The sequence below is a fragment of the Dromaius novaehollandiae genome, chromosome 5, assembly GCF_036370855.1.
Source record: "Dromaius novaehollandiae isolate bDroNov1 chromosome 5, bDroNov1.hap1, whole genome shotgun sequence".
In the NCBI taxonomy this organism is placed as follows: domain Eukaryota; kingdom Metazoa; phylum Chordata; class Aves; order Casuariiformes; family Dromaiidae; genus Dromaius; species Dromaius novaehollandiae.
The window spans coordinates 45460496-45487785 of NC_088102.1; the positions used below are offsets into that span (position 1 = coordinate 45460496).

The 27290-nt window shown below is 38.4% G+C and overlaps 1 protein-coding gene across 2 annotated transcripts in view; it reads left to right on the top strand.

Annotated features, from left to right (window-relative positions):
* CSTPP1 (centriolar satellite-associated tubulin polyglutamylase complex regulator 1) overlaps positions 1 to 27290 on the top strand; it is an 85634-nt gene that overhangs the window by 17090 nt on the left and 41254 nt on the right. For both annotated transcript variants that reach the window (XM_026093275.2, XM_026093274.2), the window contains one exon: positions 12116 to 12246. In XM_026093275.2, coding sequence (XP_025949060.1) covers positions 12116 to 12246 — 131 coding nt within the window. The remainder of the gene's footprint in view (positions 1 to 12115; positions 12247 to 27290) is intronic.

Here is a 27290-nt window from a genome sequence, read left to right on the forward strand (position 1 = left end):
CTCTGGCAATAGCAGTGATACCAGCTATGTTACCAGAAAAACTTTCAGCTTGTTCAGTCCTGTACTTCTACCTGACGCTACCTAAATGAATCTGTAGAGGAAACAATGTCCTCCTCTTTAAGACTGTCTTTAAGACCCCCCCCCCCTTTTTTTTCCTGCTTCCTCTTTTTTTTTTTTTTTAATCTTTCTGTGTGTGTAGACCTTATCTTGCCGTCATCTGTGCTGCATCTTTCCCCTTTTCACAATTACTTGTTCTATCTTGTTTGCAAGGATAGTGTAAGATCTTCAAGGCAGATTAAACTGTTCTACATATACTTTACAGCATCTAGCATTGTAGAACATCATATATGTGCTTGGTACAATTGCAGCATGAACAGCAAAAATAGTAGTGAGAGGGTTCTTAGGGCTTCGATTGGCTCTACCAAATTCTCTTTCAGAGAGATGAAACCTGACTGGTGGTATCACTAGAATCTCTCAGTAAGACTGGATTTAAAAAAAAAAAAACCTTCAGCAATTTTTGAGAAATGCAGTAACCTCTGGGAAGGAAAACCAAAAAATCAGATTCTTACAGCAAATGTTTGTATTCTCACTAATATAATCTTCTGATTAATTGCAAAGCCAGTATTCCCTGTGTTCGTCAAAAGGTCTCAAGGCTCCTGCATCTCTTCTGCTCTGGTGAAGAAATGACAAAGTTACTGCACTCAATGCAAGACTGCAGAGAGCCAGGTGTGAAGTTACTGCTGTCGATGACTTAGCTGTGAAAAAGCCCTTTTGGCTGAAAATCTCAGCTGGGATAATGTGCTGCTGATTCTTGACAGGCTCTTACTTGGGATTCCCTGCTCCCTAGGGCACTGCATAAGAGTGCCATCTGCGTCTCCTTCACTCTTCAGTTATCAGTGGAAAGAGAATGAATATACGCACTGAGACACAGCATTCATGCCAAGATCTCCGAGGAGTAGAAGATTTTACAGCTAATATACGAAAGAGACTTTTCCAAAGTCTGTTTCCATAGAACAGATGGATTTTTCAGTACCGCATTTGGTGAGAAATCTTTCTGGGGAACCTATTAATAGTTACATATTTCTACACTTACAAATGTGTGGCTAATGGAGGCAAAGCTTTTCTGTTAAAGTCCATCTATTACCTTCCAGTTTTGCCTCTGCACAGATTTTTCAGAAAGGGAAAAATCCCTTTTCCTTGTAATTATAACTCCAACACATATTAGAAATGGGATTTCAGTAAACCCTGTCTACTGTATGTGGGGTGTACATTTGGTATGAAGATCCCCGGGAGATTTGGGGACCTGGATAACTTGGTTCACTTTGTGGTTAAAATTATGTGAATTTTGTCCAGAGCCTACAGATCTGCTATCTAAACTGAGATGCTTTTGTTATAGAATTGCTTGACAGCAGAAACAGCATTGATATCTTCATCTGACAGACAAGGTCTATGAATTCCTGATTTTCCCAGAGTTGTTTCTTTGCAACAAATATTGCAACAAGTCCTAGCCTGACAAATATGCTGATCAGGATGACTGCTGTTGAGTAAACAGCTGGAAAAAAATGCATATATTACGGGAATAACACAGTGATTCCCACTGTAGATTGTGCATGTTGCCAATATATTGGAAAATGTAACATTTCTTTCTTACATATTCAGGAATATTACAGGTGAGTGCACCCTCGCATGAATCCAAACCCTCAGAATGAAATACGGGGGGGGGAAGTAAAAAGACTTTTTGATAAGCAGGACAAACTCATCAAGTTTGTAGCTAAAGGAGAACATTTGCAGTAGAACTGAACGTGAGAGAAAGCATTTACCATTGATACTGCATGCTCTAATATACTCCACTCAGAAAACTTAAAATACTGTTTTGGTGAGAGAAAAATCTAGAGAACTTGCTATAACATATGAATGTTTGCACTTGATATCAACACCTTATGAGGACATTTCTCTGTGGTTAACCCTTCATTTCCAGGTACACTGACTTGAGCTGCACTATCTTCTTGCTATTTGAGGACAGGCAATCACAACTGTTGTGTGTCAGACTATGATGTTTCTAATACGTATTTGCTCATGTACCAGTGTGGTCTTCCTGCTCCTCTCCTATTCCTTTACATCATAGGAATTAAATATTTGCAGTCTGTGTCAGAATAGGTGCAAACAGAAATGGACTGACTACCTTATAGAAGATCTTGTAAACAGGAATACAGATACATCCAACTACATACAACATTGAATGTTGACAGGCAACACGTTTGCCCTGAAGTTGAGCTTCCCTTAATGGGGAATCATTAAAGTCAATTGCATACAGACAGTGTTGATAGCTAATAAAACTGCAAAACAGATGTTTGAAATGTTCCAAGGACTAGAAACCTGGCAAATGGTATAAGTGTTTTGACTATATGTATCTCAGTTAAGTGCATTTGTGCTGTTTCTATGAGCTGCGGTTGAATGTACTATCCCCTAACTAGCTTTACTTCGTAACTGTAGTATAATTCCATATATGCTTCCAATTTTTTATTGCTTTCCATCATAGTTGTTAAAGTGCTACTAGCAGAAACTTGGATATGTATACATGATCCCAGCTGGGAGTTAAAATCAGACTTTTGTGACATTCTTCTTTCAAGAATAAATTTACACATTTGAAATGTATCTGAATAATTTAGGGAGAGGGAAAAAGGACAAAATCTTTCGGCTTGTTGAAAACAGATCACTTCGTTCTAGATTAGAAGGTATTAGAGACGTAATTTTTCTTGGTATGTGCTGTCTGTGATACAAGTTTTCTACTCCCTAGTCCACCCCTGCTGTCTGCCTTTGGCAGTACAAGAAAACAGGTATGCAAGTCATTGCCTTTCCTAAAAACATCTTTAAGGAGCCTCTTATAGGTATGCTTTTTGTGGTTATTTTGCCGTAACTTATTTCATCAGTTGGGTATTTCATAGGTGATCATCATGTCCCCTTTGGGATGCTGCTGAGTCTTTTGTTTCATTTTGTCCTCTCCACCTGTCTTACTGGCTTTTAATATCTGTGGTATTTGGCAGTTACTTCCCTTTCCCTGCTCACAAATCTCTGCTGTGCTTTAGTTTGTAGTGTTGCAGAAGTGAAAGGGCCTCAAGTCAGAATGAGTGAACTGCAGCTGTCTTACACTGCCTGTCTTCCACTGAGGTGAGGTCTGGAGTAGAGCTTGCCATAACGCAAAACAGGTATTTGATGCTGATATCGCTGTTTGACAAGCATCCTTCCCCATCTTTCTGGAAAACCACTTATCTGGGCTTGATGAGTCACTCTATGTTGGAATACATAGGTAAAAATCAAAAAAGTAAATAGTGACATACCCCCATAACAGGTGTAGTAGGACTATTTACAGTCTTTTGCATGAAATCTGCAATGTGTATATAAAACAGAAATCTCTTTTCATGCTTGGTCATGTACCATAAGGATTTGATTTCCTGCAGCTTCTGTATCTGTTGTGAAGACAATTGTTTTAGTGATGTTACAGTTGCACCCTGAATTCGGTAAAAATGCACTAGCCAATAGCAACTTTGGAAAAATGTAGTAATGTAGGAAACTTGGTAGGCACTGATCTCCTTTTCTTGCAGTGTATTTTTTAAAGAATTGAAAAGCATAGTTTTACCCTTTTTTTAGAAGGAAAGTTTTTGGAATGTACTATTTCCTCTCTAATAAAGTTGTGTCTTCAACTATAAGAGAACTGCAGTTGAGTACATGATAGCTTCAGCATTTAGCTATATCTTTCTCTGTATTACTAACTCCTTTGGTTTATTGCTAATTTTAATGAAGTATTTGGGGTGCTGTGGAGACCTGAGCCTAGTCTGTTGTATGCATACAGTGGATGAATTTTAGAAGAACGCTTGGCTTTTTTTTTCTATTTATCTAAACCTATAAGACTCTGTATTAGATTGGAATAACATAGCGTATGTTTGAGGAACAGTTCACTTTTACCAACATGATCTTTAAGAAAAGGTGGAACAGAATTGAGGTTTCTTTGGTTTTGTGGTGTTGGAAGGAGTTCTGTATTCGTTCTTAGACTGTCTTTATTGTGGTGTCACAGCAAATCTTGAGGAGCATTTCTAATTACCTTGCTAAGAATACATGTGTTTCGATGTAGACAGGGCCAAAAAATGTAGAATTTCTCCTAAACTTGGATGTGCAAAGCTGTAAAAATCAGCAAATGCTTGCAGCAATGGGATGCGATAAGATCCCATGTGGGATCTCTTATCCTTTACAGATAAGATCCCGTAACTGTCTCTGCATCCCGATGGATAGCAAACAACTGAAATGTCCTGTAGTTCTGGCTTATGAGATCTTTTAACTTAGCTTCCTTGGCTTTAGCTCCTCCTCCCATACCCTAGTTTCTAGGAACTAGATAGCCTCCAAAGAACCTACACTATGTAGTGTTGAAACCATACCGATTTCAGAATATGTTGGCCTCACAGTCTTGCAGTAATCTCATATCCTGCAAAATTAATCCTATTGTATATCTTCAGATTAACTGGACAAATTGTAGCTGGCCAACAACAGTGTTGCCAAGCAGTTGTAGTGAGCATAAAGTGGTTTAGCTAAGTAATCTCTAAATGCAGAGTTAGCACTAACCTCAAATGATGAAGCTTCATTTATATTAAGGAATTTTGGCAAGGTTCATTTGTTGCCATGATGGAAATACTGGAAGCTGCTCAATCTTTGATGTGCTATAGTTCTTGCCAGGGCAACTGAACAGATGAGAGAATACTAGCTGTACTTTTTTTTTTCTCGTGAAATTCTCCTCTCTAAGCAAAGACCAGGAAGAGCAAATATGAGAGCTAGATGCATGGCAGACCTGCTCTGTATTGAATCCCTTTGGAGCGATCATAAAATAATATTTCAATAGTGCCTGGATCATCACAGTGATGATGTGATTGTACTACTTACTACCTTTTAAACTAAATAAAAATTGGCTAATTTATAAACCATGGGACTGTAGTACAATGAGAGATAGTGGAGACTATGTTCAGAATGGAGCACACAGGGCCTTGTGGTTATACTCTGGCCTCACCTTTCTGAGAAGCCAGTTTGCCTCTATTCAGCATTATGCTTTGATTCCAACAGTAAAAGGTAGATGGGTGCAGTTATTCAGTCACTTTCAGATTCAAGCTCCTCTTTCAATGGACATTGAGATTCTGATGTCAAAATTCAACTCAGGCAATGCAATTCCATAGCTACTTCCAGAATTGTTGGAGAAGACTGGAGAAAATCCAAATGCTACTTTGTCGCTTATATTTTTAATAGCATATTTTTTTCCCCATTCTCCCACCACCCCTCCAGGGTTCACAACATGGTTTCTTTAGTATCTTGCAGCTAGTGAGTGAATTCCACAGTGTGACAGGGAGAGCAAAAAATATCTCCATTTGTTAACAGAGAGAGGCAAAGAATGGAGATCATGGCGGTGTGTTAACGATGCTTCTCAAGAACTTGAATGTCACATCCCTCAGCATAGTGAAGGTTGTAGAGCAGCACAGTAAGGGAATTTCCTTCCTCTCTCCTGATGTCCAGTTGGACCAATAGTTTGAACAAACTCTAAATACCTTACTGAAGTATTAGCAGCTTCCTTTATGTGTAACGCAATGATGGATTTTTATTAGGTTTGGAAAAAATTATATAAGGGTTTTTGAGGGAAACTGGGAAGCAACTTGCAGTGATTTCCATAAAAGCAGTTACAGTTGTATTCCTGCAGCCATCTCTGTGGTGGTCAACTCATTTTGGTGTGTGTTTTTTGTTTTGTTTTTAAACTAAAAAATAAATCTCTGTTAATATCAGTAAGACCTTTCTAGACTCACTGAAACACCATGTAGTCTGAAGTAGCACCTGACCAGACTGAAAGAGCTAGTCCTTGGTGATTGATGCTTATCTCTGAAGGCCTCTTTACTTTTCCCTTAAGTATCTTTGAGGGTTTTTGCATGGCTATTTACCATCTTCTATTGTACACCCTTCCCATCTTCCTGAATACTAGATTTCCCAGCTCATAACTCTAAGAAGCTGCTTTATTTCAGAGTAGAAAGGGGCCCCAATATGTGGCCTATTATATCCATATCAGCTTGCTTACTCTTTTCAAACAGCTATTGTGTTTTAACAGGGCCCGGCCTGGCAGGGGGAGTCCTTTATTCCTGCTATATAAGAATGCCCGGCTTGAGTTACAGCAAATGGCAGTATGCTGTTCTGATCAAAAGGCCTCTCTTTTTAGAGGTTTTTTCCTCCCCCTCTTTTTTTTTTTTTTTTTAATCCTAGGCTAATAATTCAACACAGTAAGGTTATTTTAGCCTTTGATTTGAGAGCTCAAGGTGTTAAATTACTGACCTAGCATAGGAAAAATCAAGGGAGGGGGACTCTCAGAAAGATAAAGGGATTCCGGGTAATAAAGAGCGAGCACAGCAACTCTTTTAATCCTTTCCTTCTCCAGAATCTGTAGCCTGCTCTTGGAGGGTTTGGTTTGCTACAAAGCAACGTAAGGGAGCTGGTTCAGTGCCTTCTCTGAGCTGTGTCACAGGTGCTGTAGTTCATTTCCTTTCAAACAGTGCTTAGGATAATCTATCCACCACCTGTATTAGCTCTGCCATGAATACAAAGGTTCCTGAGCCTATATCAGGAAGCCTGAAAATAAATCATGAGCATTTGTGTCACTCCTTTCCCTCTTTCCCACACCCTTCAGCTGAAGTAATCTTGAGTGGGTGAGACAGAAAGGATCTCAAAAATCCAGTCTCTGTCTTTGCAGTATTATATCATCCAGCCTTGCTAAAATGTTAGGAGTGTTAATGATTTCCTATCTGCCCAGTTGTTAAAAAAGGATTTCTTCTTAAAGCCAATCATCAGGAATTACTTTCAGCATCTGTTTCATCTTAACACTAACACATTTCAGTGGAAGCACCTAAAAAGCACTGTTAATTTCATTAGAAGAAAATGTTTTGAGGCTGACCTTATTGTCCCAAATGTTAATAGTAGTGGAATTTTAAGAAACATTTGAGACTTCAGTTTTGTATTGAGGAGTGCTGATGTTCCTACAGCTGCCTTCCAAGAGTGATAACTAAGGAAACAGTCCAACAATTGGTTTGAATATTGCAAGTAGTCTAGTATGCTTTTACAAATAGGTGAGGAATAGTGACCTTAAATTAAACTGCACTCTTGTGACTTATTCATCACAGAAAGAAATGAAACTGGGATTTTTTTTTCCTCAGTGAGGCATACAGTTTTAACAGTATTCTCTCTCAGGTCTTATCCTGCTGTTGTGAGCAAGGTAAACCTTGCTGTGCTGTTTTAGAGCACACGTAGCCTTAGGGTAAATATGATTGTTCTCTTGAGAATGCTTTGTGTGTGGATGAGTTATTTAACAACAGAAACTTCCTAAGTTTTAAAGCCTTTTGAATTCCAGTATTTGCTATTGCTAGAGCAAGTTCTTTGTTACCCGCTGTACTATAGTCGCTATAGTACTATAGTCACTAATCCTAATACTCCCGATTATCCCCACTTAGTATACTTTGGTTCACATCATGAAGCAGCCTTGGAGCTTGGGACTTGGGTCCCTTTCAGATGAAACTAAATTGGAAGATGTGTTCCAACTGCAAATGAGCATTCAGTCCATGGGACCAGACTAGAGCAAGTCCCAAGTGTGTTTCAGGAAAAAACAAGCCCTGAAATACCTGTTGTGTGAACATCAGGTTCTCAGCACTGTTTCTCTCTACAGATGTTTCAGTCAGTCTAGACATAGCTTCTGATGGCAACTATGCGCTTGAGACTACCTTGTTTTCACTTCCAGAGAAGTGAGTTTTTCTTCATCATGCTCTCAGTGAAAATGAATGCAGTATGCTGTGAGTTAAGGAATAAGTCCTTGTTCCTTCCTTTCCATTTAGTAGAGGAGGGGTCCTGTGAACTCATTCAGCTTTTTGCATTGGTAACCAAAGGTGGCACCTGCTAGGGGGCCAGCAGGCTCCTGGCAAGCCCCTCTCTCCTTCTCAGGGACATGGGGTTCTCTCTGCACTGTGCATGTTCGGCTTTGCCTGAGTTCAGCAGGCAGAGGCTAACTACTGTAGTGGGTTTCTTTTGGGATGTTACCATAGCATCCTGGGACTTTTACAATCTATTTAGAAGTCCAAAGGTTTGAAAAGAGTGCTTGAAAGTTTCTGAACTCTGGCAAGTTGCCGAAATGTAATTACACACAAGACAAAGCCTTACTGAAAGCAGCTCTGTTCAGAGAAGCAGCACCTGAGTGCTGGAGTTCCCAGCATAGCCAGTTCTGGGAGCTGGGGCTCTTTTATCACAGTCTCCTTCCAAATCTTGTTTCTTACTCCAGTGTGCACGTGCCATCCCACAGATGTAGGGTGTACTGCAAAATGCATCTTTCTGAGCAGTGGCAGCTTAAGAAGTTTTTTCTGTGGTTTGGCTGCTGTAGGGTACTTAAAGAAAAGTAGTGAAAAAGTATACATCTTGGAAGTCCCTACTGCAGAGGTGTCTCTAGATCTTCTAGTTGAGCAAGAGCCTTGTTTTATTTTTTTCCTCTCCTTTCTCTAGTGGGAAAAGCTGTTTTACTAATGGAGTGTCCAGCTGTGTAACAATTCTTGTGTGAAATGTTTTTGCAGTGAACTAATGAACATTCAGTTCAATTTCTAATCTAAATTTCAGCAAGACAAATACAGTCATGTCACCAGTAACTTCTGTTAATTTGCTCGTAACGTAGAGGGCCAAGATAACCTTTAGTTGTTGTTAGGTCTGCAATTGGAGGCTTTGAAACCTGTGAAGTTGTTTGTTATAAGCCTTCTTCCGGAAGGAACCTGCAAATAGCTACACTAAATACCTAGAAGGGGAGAAGTAGGAGTAAAACAAATAAGTAAAAAGTTCTTATTTTCCCAACTTCTGCTTCTAGGTTCACAGCCCCCCTTCTAAGTGCTGGAGGATAAAATCAGAGCTTGTTGAGATACCCTAGGTTGTTCACAAGTCTGTTTCCTCCTGAAAAAGTGCTGATGAGCTGTGGCCGCCTAACTTTCCTAAGGGTATGAGCCCTCCAGTGAGAGGAGGGCACATGGAAGGAAGGCTCAACCATCCAATGTGAAGAATTTTAGCAGCTGTTAAACTTACTGAGAATATTTGAGCCAAGTTTTTTACCCTGCTGTTGATATCTCGGTTACTTAAGCCAGTCCTCTGGGACTGCAACTTGTTTTACTCCTGCGTTCAAGGGAAATTGGAAGAAACATCTGTTCACAAGGATATAAAATCATAACTAATGTGTTGGTCATGTTGGAATAACTGTAACAGCTTTTGGTTGTCACAATTCCTTTTTCTTTCCAAAGGGTTTACCTGCAGGCAGTTGTTACTACTTGCCACATCAACAATATCTTTTCATATCTGGGCCATTGTTAAGGAAAAAGTGGCCAAGATTTTTGCTGCCATCTACCCATTATAAGAAAGCGTTAAAACATGTAGTGGGATATAACTGTTCTTTTCTCTAGTAGTGACCTTGACCCTGCCTGAGGATAGATCTGTTGATTTGTTGGTAGGCTGCTGGGTAGCTCCATCCTGCACTGGAGGAAATGGCTATTTCTTTTGAGCTGTGCATTCACAACTGAAAAAATGAATTTATAAAGTAGGATTTACAAAGTGGCATCTTAACGGGGATACAAATTTCTGACTGCTGTGGTTGCAGACTTGAGCTTTTGGAGCAAAATTCTCCCATTGTATAGTTGAACAAAATCTTATTGCAAGGATTGGGAATAAAAGAAATACTGTACCTCTTGTACTCAACTAGCTGACGGCACTTGGCTGTCAGCACATCCAGGTGTGCTGATGTTCCAGCCTATCCACCCACTCTTTTAACTGAGTAAGCAACAACAAATGATATCATACCCTTCTGCCTGCTGGATTTGGAGCCCTCACATGCTGAAAATGCAAGTGGCTTGAGTTCTCACTTATTAGGACTAAGGAATAATATAGTTGGGCTGTCTGCTGTGAATTAATAGTATGTTACCTGCATGTCTGGACTTTTCCATTATAGTTGTGCCAGGATCTGCTTCCAGACTTTGCATGTACTCTAGTTGTTCTGAACAGTATAATTTGGTGCATTTAGTTGTATCATTCTGCAGCTGGCTCTCCCCATTTCTTTCTCAGGTTAAAGCTTCCATGAGTATTCCTTCTCATTCCCTCTGGGCTCTATACAACTGTGCCCTTGCTTATTTCTCTTGTTTCTCTTCCTAAAGATCTCCCTTTATATGTGTCATTTTTCTGATCAGTGTCCATCAGCAAAACAATGCAAACGGGAAAAGAAGTGTCTTGCAGGCTATGGCTTGGGACGAGATGATCTGAAATGCCATTTCCAGTTTTGTCACAGTCTTCTAGTGGGTCCTTAAGCAAGCCACTTTCCCTCACCCTGTATACAGTTCACTCTAAAGCAATGAGCTACAGCACTTTGTGCTGAATACTCTTCATTTAGAACCATAGTCATGGGAGCCCTTTCCTCTCATTTTGGCATATTTTGATGAGGCACATGATATATATGTTTTTTAAATGTCTTGGGACAATAGCTGTGCCTTCCTCTGCTTTGTAAAGTATTGGCGAATGAATAAGGCTTCAAAAATATGAAATAATGTATTTGTGCACAATGTTCACAGAAAGAGTATTCCTAATTCCAGGACTCAAGAATCACAAGTATGACTTAATATTAATGTGACTGTTTGTACTTCTGTTACTTGAGTTGCATTTTCTTCTGGTTAGGAGGGCTAGAAATGGTGTTCTTCATTTTAACTCTCAACGTGTAGAAAAAAATCCATTTATTTGCATGTCATTGAGAGCTAGGGCATTAAGAAAAAAAAAAAGCAAATATTGTGAGACTTATCTGAAAAATTAAATTTTTATTTCTTTATTTATTTTTGCAAGTGTTGCATGACTTTTTAATGTTGTTTAATCTTGTATGATCACCTCAAATGAGACTTTTTTCTATAGTGTAAAGGATAAAAAAGTGATTTAAACTAGTTATAAATCAGGAGATGATTTTAAAATTACATACCAAGAGGGCTCCCAATTGCCACTGGATTTTGTCTGTTGTGGAGATGCTACCTATGGAGAGGGTCTGCTGTGATGAAAGATAAACTTGGATCTTTTCATTAACTATCTGCTATGGGAGAGAGTTAAGCTGCTGTCCCAAGTGAATCTTTTTAATGATCTCTCTGGAGTGTTTAAAAGCTTTGTCCCACTCACAAGATGCAGAGTTAAATGCACAAAATCCAGCTTTGAGGCAATCCTGTCATTGTACCTTTGGTATATAATGTTTGTATTTGCATTTCTATTGTTCTTGCATGTTGAGCTTCACCATGCCCAAAGGAGAGCTTCTTACACTTCAGAGAAACCTTTATTTTTTAAGTGAATATAACAATATAACACTATAACAATGAGCATTAGCCCAAAGTGCTTAGAATGCAAATATGAGAAATTTGTACAAAAATACAAGAATGGGAAAATCAAATTGGCTATCCATCATAATGGCCAGCTTTTATTGTCAAAAGGAAATGTAGAAATGTTCCCTTTTCAGCGCTAGTGCAAGTGTCATTTTGTGAAGTGTCAATCTGCTTTTCACGAAAACTAAAATAGATTTTATACATCCAAAACAGTCAAGTTTCAGTAACCTAGAAATGAAAATCTGGAAACTTCTGTTAAGGAGGATTTTTGTTGTTGTTGTGGCTTCAGGGAAAACTGTGGTGAGAATAGCAATGAAGTCCAAAATGCACTTAAAAAGAAGGGCATCTTCTGGTCAGATAAACAACAGTTAATTCTTGGTCAGCCATTTGGCAATGGATTGGTCTTAAAACTTTAAGTGGCTCTTGGACACCCCTTGCTGGGATCCTTCAGAATGAATTGGACTTTTACAAACCCCTAATTCCTGTAATTAAGTTCCAATGGGTGGCTTTTGCAAATAGGCTTCTCTCTAGAGAACAGATGGATATAAGCTGTAATAAAGTTTAGAGATTTGGTTTCACAAAATGTAACTGCCAGTGGTTTTTCTTGCAACCATTCCAGCTGGCCCCTGAACATTGACATTGGTTCAGCTTTCTAACGTTCTTTTCTTTTGACTTTATCTCCACAGTTTTAAGAGTGTTCGTCAAGGAACGCACATTTTGTTCCGTGAATTCAGCTTTGTCCAAGCTACCCCTCATAACAGGGCATCTTTTCTTCGGACCTTTTGGAGATGCTTCCGAACAGTGGGGAAAAATGGAGGTGAGTTTTCCAGCATCTGTTGCTGTCCTGTTACTTTGGCACGAAAATTGTTAGCAAGTCTATAAATGCAGTGCAAATACTAACACTGCACACCACCTTCTAAATGTGCTGTTGTTATTAATAGGGAGGCACCATCACAGGAGCTTACAGAGTATCTAAAAACACTCACAGCATCAACTGGCATAGGAGCACCTTGTTGTCAGTGCTACTTCCAGTACAGAACAGCATGTCAGGCAGCAACAGTTCAAAGAGGGTGTTTGTGGGTGTGTGCATGGGGATGAAAAGGAAAAAAGAACATGCTGGGAGGTGAGCAGATGAGATTGGGGGTAGCAGACCTGGAGATGGTTAGAATTTGGGATGTGAAGTATGATGGGAACAGGTGCTGAGAACATAAGACAGCCGAGGTACCAAGTGCTTTGGCTGGGAGATATGGAGGAGGCAAAGCACGTAGTGGTGTTTGGCTTCAGGGTGATGAATGCTGGCAATGCAGCTGTGCCTGAGCTAGTCCTGGCATATCTCCTAGATGACACTGCAGGATGCTGACGGCCATGGAAGGGGGAATACTGACAGCTGTGTGGCCTCTTCCCCAAACCCACCCACAAGGAAAAGGGCCCTATGTCAAAAAAAAACTATTTAGCACAGTACTATTTTGTTTAGCTATTCTTATGCTGCAATCTTATACTGCACAATAGGTATTGGGTAACCCACCAGAACTCAAAATAAACTCATGTAACTACATGCAACTAAAATTATGTTTTTAGTTTTTAATTAGTATTCTAAGTAAATATACTGGATGTTGCTGTACAAATGTGTTTTTAAAGTGTTTTTTATTTGACTGTGAGCCTCATTGTTTCAGGCTATTCAGATTCACTTCTTGTTGCAGGGAAAATTATAATCTTTCTCTAAATACAGATAAATCCTGGCCTTCTGGCCTAGCTTTGCAAGACTTTTGCTCATGATGAACAGAGTTTCCAAAACTGTGAATAGGGCAATGATTTTTTTGATGTTTTCTGCCCTGGCACTACCATTTTAGATCCTTGGAAATTAGAGCATCCTAGTTAAGCATGACAAAATCTATAATTTGCTACTGAAGTGACTGGATATGTTCTCTGCAAAATCTTCTTGTCAGTAAAGGTACGTTGTTATGTTCTAAATCAGTTATATTGGTTCAGGACTAATATTTTTGAAATCTCGGGTAAACTTTATTGTACTAATCTAACCAGCATGCAGTGAAGACATGATTTGAGGTCAGATCATAGGAAAGATATCATGTGGCTTCCCAGAACACATTTCTGTGCGACAGTTCAGAAACAACACTGAAGAAGCTATCCACCAAAACTGCGGCTGTCACTGGCGAACAACATTGACAAATTGAGAAGAAGCTATTTGATGGGAAGTACTCACTGCTGCACTTTCAATGTAAATTCTCATCTGGCTTTGTCTTTTCTTATCTAGCATCTCACTTCAGACAGATGATGGAGCACCTGGATTTGTTGCAAAGAGCCAAGAAGTTTTGGCTACATAATATCTCTCTTTTAGTGATTGTGTTTAAATAAGGAAAAGGTCATGGAAGAAAATGCAATCACCAAGGTATTTTGAAGGCAAGAGGGCAGCATAGGAACAAAAGCTCAGGGTGGATGCTGTTATACTCTGGTTGTGGCCTTAAAAGAATTCAAGACATGTTTTTCTGACCTTAAAGTCCCTGTCTATACACTGCTTAGTCTGAGTAAATACGGTTGTTTACCTGTGTATTTATAAATTATTTATATAAGATTTCCTTTTACACTAAGTAGAGATGGAAACCCATCACTTTAGAGAACTTGCTGTCAATATTTTCAGCCATTTCGTCCTAGTTCTTATGTTCTCTGGCAGAATCACAGAATAATTGGGGTTGGAAAGGAACCCTGGAGATCTTCTGGTCCAATGCTTCTGCTCAAGCACAGTCAGCTAGAGCAGGTTGCCCAGGACCGTGTCCAGTTGGATTTTGAATATCTCCAAGGATGGAGACTTCACAACCTCTCTGGCCAATCTCTTTCAATGTTCAGCCACTCTCACAGTAAAGAAGTGTTTTCTTGTTTTCAAGTGGAAAATTCAAGTGGAAAATTACATGCTATTTTTATACATTTCAGTTGTATTTGTTATGGAATTCTTGTCCTTGATACATCACATGATGAGCATTAAGTTCCTGCTGGTACTTCTCCCCATGTGTCTGGAGTGAAAATATTTCTGCTACACCTGTGCAGAAGAGAACTTGGAATATTCAGCGATCTCTCAAGCACTAAACTCAATTTACCAAGAAGAAGTTGCTACCTAACCTGTGCAACAGAGTGGGTGAAAGATGGTCATTTACCACTCGTGGGCACAGGCTAGACCTGTGTTGCTTTACAACACATGGCAGCAACCAGAAGCAAGATTATTAGTGATCTGAATTACAGAATGAGTCTTCCGATGATAGGAAATAATTAAACTAACTGATGCTCAAAGCAAATGAGACTATTGACTTGGAGTTTTCTTTTGAAGAGTGGTTGGTGGTGCATCTTCTAATCTGGATCATTCCAGAAATTAGTTTTGTCGTCTTCAGGAGCACTGCAGTTAAATAAAAGATCATATGTATGTATGGAAGAGAAAAAACAAAACAAAAAAAACAGTTGTACAAGCATGCATGGAATCATAACTGTATTTACTGATAGAGTCAGTTGCGACAGCATCTCATTTTATGACAATACAGTTTTGGTAACTTAAACATAGTATTGCATGCAAGAGATGTGTCCTATAGGAAAATTCTATTTATGGTTATCCTATACCTTGCAGTAGATCGTTCGACAAAGAACCTGCTGGTTCTGGAATTAGAAACAGTATAGCTCCAGTTAACATTGATACATTGCTTTTGAGATCTGAACTGTCTGCATTCAGTGCAGTATGTGATGTAAATGGAGAATTGTTCATGAAACTCACATTTTATTTCATCAGAATTTCTGTGTGCAGAAAAGGAGGAAAATATACCCAGTTTACCTTTATACCAATATTCTGCTCTTCTGGTCCAGTTTTCTCTCCAGGTTTCTCTCCGGGCAGGGATTGCTGTGTGCTCGAGTGTTTTGTTTTTGACGTTTTTCACCTTCCTTCATCAAAAATATTATATTCACTGACTACTTCTATGTCCCCCATGTTGTTATCTGTGCTTTTATTTTTGTTTTCCCAGAAAAGTGTTTGTTGCCAGTCATCCCTCTCATTTCCTCTGTTTCATTCCAGATTTGAATTTTTGTCTTAAAAATGAGTGTTGGCTGTTTCTTAGCTCCCTCCATATGTGGAGGGTATCTCTGACAAACTGTATACATGCCAGCTTTGTGAGGATACAGATCAACATAATAAATGAGTACTTACATCAAAGCTTGCACCCTGACTGGGCGAAGCAAGGGAGAATGAGATTAAAGATGTAAGACAATGCAATTCTCAAGCTTATGCAAACTCAAAAATAATCCTTTCCACATTTGGGTGTTTATTTGGGGTTTTAGAAAAGTAATATCTCTAGTAGTTCACAACTGATTGAACTGATTGCTTAATCTGGCTGCTAGTTGTTCCTGCTCAACAGAGAGAAATTCTCCTTATGGTATTTACTGCTCTATCTGTCTGTCTTAAGATAAACATGCCTCGACTTGGAAGATGCACTTTATTCAACCAGGTGCAACTAACCATGAGTTCTTAAAGCTCCAGTAAGAGAGAAATCTCTTTCTGATTAGAGGTAATGATCATATGTAATGATCAGTGTCTATGCAGACCTGCACTAAAATTACTGTTTCTCTTGGGAGATTGCTGTAAATATCACTTTCCTACTTACATTCCAATAATTCAAGAAGGTAAGGAATTAATTTCTTCATGGGGAAGTGCAGCAGCTTTTATATTACATTTTTCTGTGTTAGCCCTGCTACACCTGATGGTTTCTGGTTACATTGCCCTTCATATCTCCTTTTGTTTGGAGACTAGATTTATTTTTTCTCTCTTTCTCTCCAAGTAGCAAGTAGAAATGGCTAGCAGCAATGATGTGATAATAACATAACACAATTCCTCAAAAAGTAAAGCAAAGTAAACAGAAAAAATCAAAGATGATTTCTGTTTGGTGATATACTGGATGTGTTTTTTGTACAGGATTTCCCACTGTTTTTAAAACTTAGCAAGGTGCAGAGTTCTATGTACAAGTATGCATAAGCATATTTGGGATTCCACACATTGGAAAAAAAATACAATTGGGTTTATTTTAGAATGCAATCCAGTGTCAAGAAACAGGGGGGGCCTTCTGAAGACTACTTCTCTCCTTTAAACACTTATCAGTGACATGCAACATCCATAGGGGACAGCTAGCTTGTATGCTGAGACACACAGAGCAGGAGAATGCTCTGCTATCAACTGATTTCTCCCAAAGGAAGGCAAAATGACCACAAGTCTTGTCTACCCTCTGCTTATGCTTAAACTGACCTCTTGGAATCTAGCTGACCTGCTCCTTCGACTTGCCTGTTCCTCAGGACTCTTTAATTAAAATTGTGCTCTTTCAGTTTAAACAGCCCCTGCAGAGTTCTGCTGCGAAGCTTCATAAGGTCAACACATGCCTCTCCCAACCCCTATGGCTTTCATGTCTTGTTGGTTCTCTGTTTTTAATTAAAAAGATTTTCCCTTAAATGCTTTCCAGGCAATTAGAGAAATTTTGCACTGAGAAACTTGTTCCAGGCCTAATGTATTAAGAAGTGAACAGAAAGCTCAATCAAGACCATTGACACTTTTTTCCTAGAGTCCCAGCTTTCTTTGGTGTTTCAGCGGCTTTTTTTTTTTCCCCTCAATTTAAAATTGCCTCTGGCAAAAACAGTTACTGTCTGATTCTTTGTACGTAGTCCTGGAAAGGTTTGACACCAGGTACAGGGGCTTATCCTTCCAGTCAGGAGTGACTGTTTACTTCAGATGCGCACAGCACTGAATCACCAAACTGCTGCAGGAAGTATGTGGGAATGTATTGACTGGGGATCCTTTTTGCAGACTCGGCTATGGCCCCTTCAGACAAAAAGTACTGTTACTTCTCCTTTGAAATAACATCTTCTTATGAACTTAACATTATTCCTTTCAAATTTGTCACTTTGTGTAATGGCTGCCTCTTGGCTTTTGCACCCAAGTTAGGAAGTTGGAAGTCTGGCTACCTTTTGAGCTTCTGGAAGGAAGACATACCACAACCAAGCACATTGTCTCTGTCAGGGACTGAGAGGAGTGGTATATGGTCTCTGGCTAGTTCTTCTTGGTTAGCCAGGAAGGCTAGAGTGCTTACAAAAACTAAGGAAATGACCTATCTGTATGATTTGTGTAATCTGGAGATTTAGAAGAGCTAGAAGGACCATTGTTCTCCCAGCTTTTCTTCCGACAATGCTATTTTAATGCACTTTACTGATAAGATTACTTTCTTAAGATCACAAAAACCTTTCCGCTGCTTTTGTAATTTTAGCACTTCCATATATAATTCCTTATATTAAATATCTTCCTCTCCTATCTTCTCTTTTATTTTTTTCTCTTTTCCTGTCTTTTTTCATCTGTTTTTTTCCCCCATCCTTTTTTTTTCTGTCTTTCTGTCTTTTTCTGTCACTGGTAATGAAGTTGTTATGCTATCTGTAGTTTCACCAATCTGTGTTAGTGAGATGCACGTAACAACACAGTGAAGATTACAGCAAATGTCAGAACCTTCTGCCCTCTCCCTTTTTCTTGTTAAAACCAAATCAGATCTTTGTATAATGTTATAGTAGGAAATTTTTTATTACTCAGTAAGATCTCATAGTATGTCCTAAAGATTATTAAGCTGTGGATTTTAATATAGCATTCTCCGGAAACTCATTTAAAGGCTTGATCTCCAGACTTTGTGCACTTCATAGATGCATTACCTACAATTATAGCTGTTACTATTTATGATTCATTGATGTAACTGCATCTGGAACCACTGATGACTGGATAATCGGGACAAAGGGTTTCTGAAGTTGAGGAGAAGTAGGCAGAGGATTACACTAGAGCAATGGGAAGGTCTACAAACATTGTGAGTAAGCTAAAATGTCTGCATTACATAGGTATAGTATGTGTTGCAGTAATCGTGTAGAAATAGTATGTGCATGGATCACTGATTAGGTCTTCACCCAGCCTCTCCCTGAATTTAGTTTACACCTTTCTATCTACGCAGCTTGTGAAATTAAATGTAGTATACTAGCAGTTCATCCTTTTCTAATCTGTTTTTTGTTTGTTCCCAGTATTGCATTTTTTTAACTATATCTCTGAAAGTGCACCAGCTCATCTTGATTTCCAAGCATTTTTCAACTTCATAACTTTGTATTCTAGATGTGTATCTTCCTAAATACACTATTTTGGGAGAAACAGTAAGCTTTTTTGTTTGTTTTCTAGTGTTTTTGGCTATTTTGTCTCTCTTTCTGAGAGTTCTTCACTGATTGTGTCATTGGCAAATTTAATTGATGTGCTCTTTACGTTTTGTCCCAGTTGGAGTGAAACATTTAAATGAGCATATACAAACAGTGATCATTGTTGCACTCTACTAAGTAATTATCCTAAATTCAACTGGTAATTATTATTGCCATTTGTTTTGCAGTCTTTTGGCAAGTTGCCCATCCGTATTACAGCATTCTTATTCAAACCAACTGAAATAGATTATTTTTTCAATTAGGTTACTTAAGATTCCTTTTTAGATCCCAATATGGGCCTGGAGAATTAGTTATCCAAAATGCAAGGAAGTTCCTTGGCATAAAATCAGTTCTAAGTTGTGTGATTAGGCCTAGAATTCAGAAAGCTCCATGTTTCTTACATTAAATGGACTTGGCCCAGCTATTTGCTTACTTGCACAGAGTCCTGTGAGGTGATCTGCACACTACTTATGCATAGGCGATCATCCAATAGAAGGTCTTTGAAGCATTAGTTTCATTAACTAGTATGTCTTACGATGTTTCTGGTCTACTCTTCAATAGAAGAGATTCTACAGGAAAAGGAGATAGAGAAGGAAGATGAAAATTTTGTTTTCTCTTGATTCCTTATACTGTGACTTTCTGCAAAGAGATTATAAGAGAATCTGTGTCCGAGAACAAGAGCCTCTGTGAAGCCCCAATCACTTTCAACCCACCTTTTGGCTCTTAACCTGTCCTGAGATTTGGAAGTGTCGAAATTGAAGAAAAATTACCTTAATCCCTTCTCATTGAACCTTAAAACAAATTTCTGCCCATGCTGTTGGTTTCTAATGTATGTCTATGCTGTGTAATCTACTGTTTATATAGCTCTCCCAAGCTAGACTCTGAGTTGATGTTTCCATATGGCACAATCCAGCACTGTCTAAAGATAGTGGTGTGGGACCTGCAAGTTGCATAGCTATATTTTTATGGCAGCTGTCTGAAACTAGTTGATCTGTCTCAGAAGGTCAGTTGCCATAGGACCAGTGTTGTCATTGCAAGTCTGCATAGCTCTTTCCTCTAGAATAAACTCTGGCATCTCTGTGTTGTGCTGTGGTAAGCAGTGTAGCTGCAGTCTGAAAAAGAGCAATATGAAGGGAGAACGTATGTTCCAGTTCAGTGTAAACAGAAGAATAAGGACCCTCCTTCATACAAATATATTTAGTTTTTCAAAGTGGCCTAGGTGCTAGATATCATAAGTGAAGGGCATATCTACCCTGTCTATCTCTCTTTTTTTTATTATTATTTTAATTAGTATCCCTATGCACTAAGATTTTCTCCACTTGCATGGAAAAATCTGTGAACCAGCTGCCTTTGTGTCTTCATAGTCCTGGCTGCCTTTTATAGCTTCTCGCTCTGGTGTTCTTGTTAGCTGTAGTTTCCATCACCATAAATTTACCTCCCACCTTTCTTAAGTTAACCACGTTGGTTTACATAATGTGCTGCTGACTGTAGATTCTGCAGTCTCCTACCTCTTGGGTCAAGCAGACGTGACCTGTATCTAAAAATTTTGCCTATTTGATTATGAATATGGACAACTACAATCTCTGCCCTCCCTGTTCTTCCCCTCCATCAACCAATTATATTCACCAAAGCTTTAAATGCAGTTATTTTGGTAAAATAAGTTTATTAGTGCCATTTATTTATTTTGGGGGAACTGATTTTTTTCACCATGGTGCTAGAAGGACTCTTTATTGACGTGAGCTGAATCTCTGCCTCTGTAACTGTATCACCAAATTCTCAAGGTAACTGATGCTTACAACCTCATAATCTCTCTGGAAGTTCCTACTCAGCACTTTATTTTGAGGTCTTTGCCTGCTTGCAAGATGCCCCTGTTTGACTGAAGGTGTGATATTAAATTAGTTTAGCCAACCAGTGCAGCTGTGCTTAATTGTAGACATTCTTATACGAGTTTAAAGTTGTCTTACCTCAGTAAACTTCTGTAAGTCTGGTTTAAATCAATATCATTATGAATAAGGTTGTAGATGATTTAAAAGACTATTGTATTATGCTCTGTTATGCTTCCTTCAAGAATCCTAGATGAGGAGGAATGATCAGGAGAAATGATCTGCATGATTTGTACTTTGATATGCTACTACTACTTGGTAAAGTGGGGATAAGGTAGTACCGTGGAAATCCTCTAATCAACAAATATGTTATGAAATATCTTTGGTAATATTTATAGAAATTCAGAATGGATCAAACTTAATCTATCACAAGGACAAGATTCTGATAGTGTACGCTCTGACTTTATATCCTTAGTATGCTGAGCTGAGAGTGATTTGCCTTCCATGCTCTTATAAGCAAGATCCTCATCCCCTCTGGTGAGCACAGTCCTTCCATTTTATGGATTGCAAAATAAATGTGGAAAAGTTAAATGACTTGTTCTATGTTACACTTTTTTCTATCTAAAATTCCCCTTTAGTGGCTTCCTTTCTTGGGAAAATGGAATTGTATGGAATATTGCTTAGTTCAATGAAGTAGGTTTTCTTCTTACAGATAGCTGAAAAATATTAGAGCTACCTAGATTTTTGCTGGCAATGGGAAAGAAATATTGTAGGTTTTCCCTAGTGCAGTTGATCACTATAAAATAACTGACCAGGCTAGTCAAAGAGGTAGGGGGAAAATTGCTGTCAGCTTCTTGTGTGATCTTTGTTAGACTAATAATGCTTTTTAACCTAGAGAACTTTATTTTTGGCTGTAATATATTATTTAAGATTAGCTAATTCAGTGACAGTTTTACACGGTGAAGTATTCCCCACTTTAATAAAAGGTCAAGATAGTAGCTCTGCCTATAAATAAATTGGTGGTACTTTGGTTTTCCTTTAAGTGATCACTTTTATTTCATGATTAAAGAAAACAGAAACTGATTTTTTTATATAAGTTACAAAAACAGAGCCCTAAAAATAATGGCTCTGCTTTGTGTCTTTCTCACATGCAGTCTAACAACACAGTAGAAGTACATGCTAAGGAAGCAGTCTTCTGCTTCATTTCTCACTGCTGCTAAGGACACTCAACAGCATATTTGTGCTGTTGGAAACTCTTTTGCTCTTTTTTTTTTTTTTTTTTTTTTTTAAGTATGTGTTTTAAGTACCATCTAGAGAAGGATGTTCTGTGTTCTAGTGCTTACAGAACTACTCGTTAAATCTTGTCTTCTCTGGGGTTTCCCTGGATTCAAGTCTAGCCCCACATACAGTTAAAAGATCAACTGATTTAATAAACTGCTATAGATTCCTCAGTAGAACTTGTGTAATACTTGCTATGGAGAAAATAGCTTGGTATTTGTTAAGAAGCAAAAGCATCGAGGGGGGCTGGAGCTAGAGTATAAGGAGCTGAGTACAAAGTAAACCTAAAGGAAACCAAACAGCTGAAAGAAATGCCTTTTTTTTTTTTTTTTTTTTTCTGTTGGAAAGCACAGATATTTGGTGCTCCAAAGTTTCAAAAGTGTTCATTTTCAGAGGGAGGAGAGAAGTCAAGAAAGATGATATTTTTCTGAGTGGAATTTCAGTTCCTCCCCTTTCATTTCATTGCCCCCTAGAATAAACTTTCATCCTGATCTATGTTTACCCCCTCCTCTTCACCTCTTTACCTACTCACTCTATTTTTTGGGATAATCTTACTACCCTTTTTCTGAGTTTATCTGTGTTTATTCTGATCATGTGTTTCTCAAATATTTCTTTCCCGCTAGCTTGGTACCTGCTTATCTATTACTACTTTGATTTTCTCCCTACCTTTCCAGCCAGAATTAACCTATTGCATATTCCAAGTTCTCATCTTCTCCAGTCAAATTTCCCTTGCATTATTCCCAGAATAACTTATGTGTTATCTGAAAGGAAGTCAAGCACACAGCGCTTTTGGTGTGATGCTGTCTATGCACCACTAACTTATACCAGACTCAAAGCTTTTCTTCTTTCTCATCCCCACTCTCCATGCTGTCAATAGGTATTTCTTCATTTTTGCCAGGAGTGGCAGAGAGTTTGCTATGCTGTGTGAAACTGCAATGCAAAACACATACTAGCCAACATGATTAGGATAATGAACAGTTACTACTGCAGCTTCTTCCTGAAATAATTTTAATTTTTCTGTCTACTCTGATTGGATTTTTTTTTCAAACCCCTAAAACAGTTGTGCTAATGTAATTGTCCTTAAGGCAGTGAGAAGTGAGTGCTTTCTTTTGTCTCAATCTCAAATGCGATGTGTTAATTTCAAAATGATGATTAATGATGACATTTTTCTATACCTGCTGTCTAAGGATCTCCAAGTATTTTATAGATGTTAAGAAATGAAGCCTCCCAAAACTCTCATCAATACCATTTTCACTTTACATCTACATGAAGTGAAATGGGGAAATGAAGTTCACATAGTCAGAAGTAAAACTAAGATCTCTGGCCTCCTGATGTTACTAATTATATTTTGTATACTAAAATTATATTTGCTTTATAGATATAGGCTTCTTTTACTGTGAGACAAGGAGGACAAAACCTATATGTTACTGTAATATTGTTTAGATAACTTGCTTTTAAGAAACTGTCTTCTCTTTTGTCCTTACTAGAAATGCGAGAATGATTGTTTTGCATGACCTATATAGGGTGAAGTGATGTATTTTTAGTGCTTTAAGTTTGACATTATAACCCCTTGACTATTTGTTTCTCTAGACAAAGTCTTTAGAACAAGATAGAAGTCAGATTAGTTAACGTATGGCTGCAAGTTCATCATCTCTACTGTAGAACCACATTATTAGTACCACTCTTGTAATAATCCTTTCCCTCTTTCAGGAAAAAAAAAAGCAATTACACATGTGTATTAGTAATATATACCCTCTCTGAAAGTACCTTAGCTCACATGCATTCTGGTGATTAGCTTTAGCACTTTAAAAAGCAAATTCCCCTGTTATAATAGTTGCTAGCTTCTAACACAAAATTGGCAAGAGATTTTCCCTTTTGAAGGAGCTCAAAATAGAAACTACTTTATATGCTTGAATATCTTCTTTATTCATCTTCCCTCATTGTAAATTCAGAATATTTTCCTTTTATACAAAGGTTGCTATCGTCTATTGCTTCTCCCTAGCTTCGAAGTACTAATAAGTACAGTCTTGTTCAAGCATGTTGTTCTTCAAGGGACCACCTTATAAAATACTGTACTGTTGTTTCCCCTTAGGTCCAGTTTGCTATGTGTGTTGCACATAATGTCTAGTGAAAGTTTTCCTAGGAACATCAGTTCTGTGGAGGGCCATCTTCTGAGTTCTTCTGTTTAAATCAGAATGCAGAAGCTTAGGATCTGATCTGGCTATGTGATGCCTCACTGCTTATCTGGAAATACAGGTTTAAAGCTGAGCTTTGGATCTCAGACCCAGTGAAGTGGGATTTTTGACATATGCTCTAAAGAGGCTGCTGTACTGGGAACAGAAGTATATGCACTGATGTAGCTAGAGTGAAAGCTAAAGAATAGCTGCTGGAGCTGCCTTTTTGAACCAAAGCAAGAGCACGTATAATAAAAAAAGGACATAGCTTGATAAATAGGGCTCTTAGTGCAATAGCCTTGGCATAAGCTGTATGAGGAAGATTTGCATGAAGGTCAATTGGAAGAAGGAGAAAACTTTTGAAAAGTTGCACTTCATGCACAGAATGTATAGAGGAATTTAGGTTGGAAGCGATCTTGGAGGTGACCTAGTCGGCCCTCTCCTCTGCATAGGCCCAGCCAGCCCAGGTTGCCCAGGGCTGTCCCCAGTCCAGTTCTGCCCGTCTCCAAGGCTGGGGGTTCCTCAGCCTCTCAGAGCAACCTGTCCCACTGGCTGACTACTCTGGTTGTGTAAACCATTTTTTTCCTAATATCTGATCAAACTTCCCCTGCTGCAACTTGAGTCCATTGCCTCTTGTCCTACTGGAATACAAAATTAATGCCCAGACTAGAAAGCTAGTTCTTATAGGCCTCTACAGTCAACAGAGAGTGGCTAAGCTGTAGGCAGTTCTGAACAGATGAGACAGCATCCTGCCATCAGATGAATCACTTTCTGGGAATCTTTCTCTGTATCAGAAGTTTAGGTAGAGTGGCCTTTTCACTGAGGACACAAGTTTGGTCCCTGAAGTTAGGCAATATAAACATTACCCTTTCACTCTGCGTTTCGTATGTGTGCCATTTTTCAGAGGAATGCACTAGACCTTTAGCCTCACCAAAAAGACACATTCTGCTATGTTATTTCACTTTAGTTTAGTACTTCCTAATCTGTAATGCTTATGAGTAAACCTTTAGGGAAGGGTTTGTTAAGGGGAAGTAAAGCTTCATGGTCAAATCTTTTGCAACTTTTGTATCTGAAATGTCCCTTAAGCAAAGGAAAGACAGTGAATACACTATTAAATCGTATTAGACTAGTTAAGAAAAAAAAAAAGTTTATAATCTCTTGAAGTATTTCCTTTGGAATCCTAGCTAAGAGATCCTGCAAATCCAATGTTACAGGAAAAAAAAGTCTACTAAAATGTTATTTATCTGTTTCTCAGACAGTGAACACTACCATCTTTAGCAGATGCAGCAATTAAACACAGTTACTAAGGGAAGCATCTTTATTTAGGATGTAATTTAGGTACTAAAAAAATTGTTCATTTTTTTACCTTGACTTCCCCTGTCAGAAGAATGTATCTGCAACATCCTCCCCTGCCTGCGCGCGCGCGCACACACACACACACACACACACACACACACACACACACACACACACACACACACACACACACACACTCTGTTTCTAAGTTCTTGTGCTGTTGTTAAATAAATTAGAATTGTTCTTGTGTACTCCAAGTATTATTTCTGATAACGGGTATGGTTTAGGTGCATATAAAATGAATCCATAGGCAGATAGCTGACACTGAATTGTGTGTCAGGAGTTTTTTGTTGACATGAAGTGGAAGATGTAAGCAGCTTCCTCCCTCCCCTCTTTCTTCATTGTACTTAATCTGGTGGAACAAATGTGGGACAAGCAAAGAAACAGAAACTGGTAACTCCTGAATCCTAATCCTGTTAATCTATATCTTGAGTAAATCACTTAATCACAAGATACCTTGGTTTTCCTAATTATAACCTGGAGTTCCTCCTGTTGGATTGAATTAGATGGTCTTTAGATATGAACATTTTGGCTGGGTAGGTAAAACTGAGAATATTTAGATATCTATATGGATAACTTCAACAGAATTAAGGCCTTAATAAACTCTCACCTTTTTGTTAAACAGTTAATTTTAGACAGAGACACATGTAAACTTTCATCCAGCTTCCTTTCAATAGAATAATTTAATTCTTCTTTAAATACACAGAAAGAACAGTTTAAGCATTTGAAATGTAAAAACTTTAATATTACTCTTCCTTTACCTCTTTCCCACCACCCCCAATTCAGACTTTGAAGTTTTTTTCCTATGGGAATATTTCTACCTTTTAACAGATCTTTGAGTGAGGGAAGGACGGACTTTTTGATAGTCAGAACTGGATTTCAAAAGCTGTGTCTATTCATGTGAAAACTAACCAAACCTGCAGAGAGGAAATATAGAAGTGAAGGCTCTGTTTGTTGTGGTTTGGTTGCTGAAAATGGTCACACGCAATATACACAATCATCTTGAACTTTTTCAGACCTAGCATACTTTCAGCTGAGCTGAGGTGGACTGTCATTTTTAGCCAAATAGTTGAAATTTGTTGCCTTGCCTCAACACCTTTCTTACTCTCTTTGTATTTGAGCCTTTGATAAATGCTTATTAAAAAAAGTTGGTCATAGTCAAATATATCTGACACTTAATTTGTATGTATTTTTATGATTCTATTTCTGATTGGTACAAGAGGAACACTTAAAATGCAAAAAATCAGATTGTGAAAGTGAGAATGTAAGAGCAAATCAGTCTTCTTAATTACCCTTCTTTCTTTTCTGAGCAATTTTTATGTAATGTGCACAGAGGTAAGACAATCTTTACTTTTTACTATCTTATGACTACTCTGCAGGGCACAGACCTCAATATTCAATCACCCCTAAGGAATGGTTGTAAGGTATTTTGAGAAGATGCTTAGGTAACTGTTAAATTAATCTTGTATTTTAAACAGCCTCAAAATACTGGATATTTGCTTACTACTAAGTTAGCTCACCTCAGAAGATCAGTTGTTTGACTTGTGAGTTCATTTGTAGGCAACATAGTAAAGGAGTTTACGTAAATCCTAAAGTTACAGAGCAATGATCAATTTGAAACCAGTGTAATAGTAATTACTGGTAGAGAAGTCTGAATCATCAGGGAGTTCGTTGAATTATCTAACGTGGCCCTTGCAACCTGGTCAGCATGTGTGGAGCATCACCTCTCAAGGCATACCCAGAAGTTGTTCTAAAACACTGTTTTCAGACTGTAGTAGCTTTTTGAGGATATGCAAGCAAAAATAAGTAAATCTACAAAGAAATGGCTGCAGAAGAGATGATTTAAAATAATTATCAGGGACATTTCTTCAAAGCATTGAGTTCTTAAGTTACCGAAGTATGCAGGAGTGACCTTAGTTATACTTTTATGAAACCTTGCTCAGATAACTCTGGACTTTAAATGGCTTCAAGGTAAGTTCGGA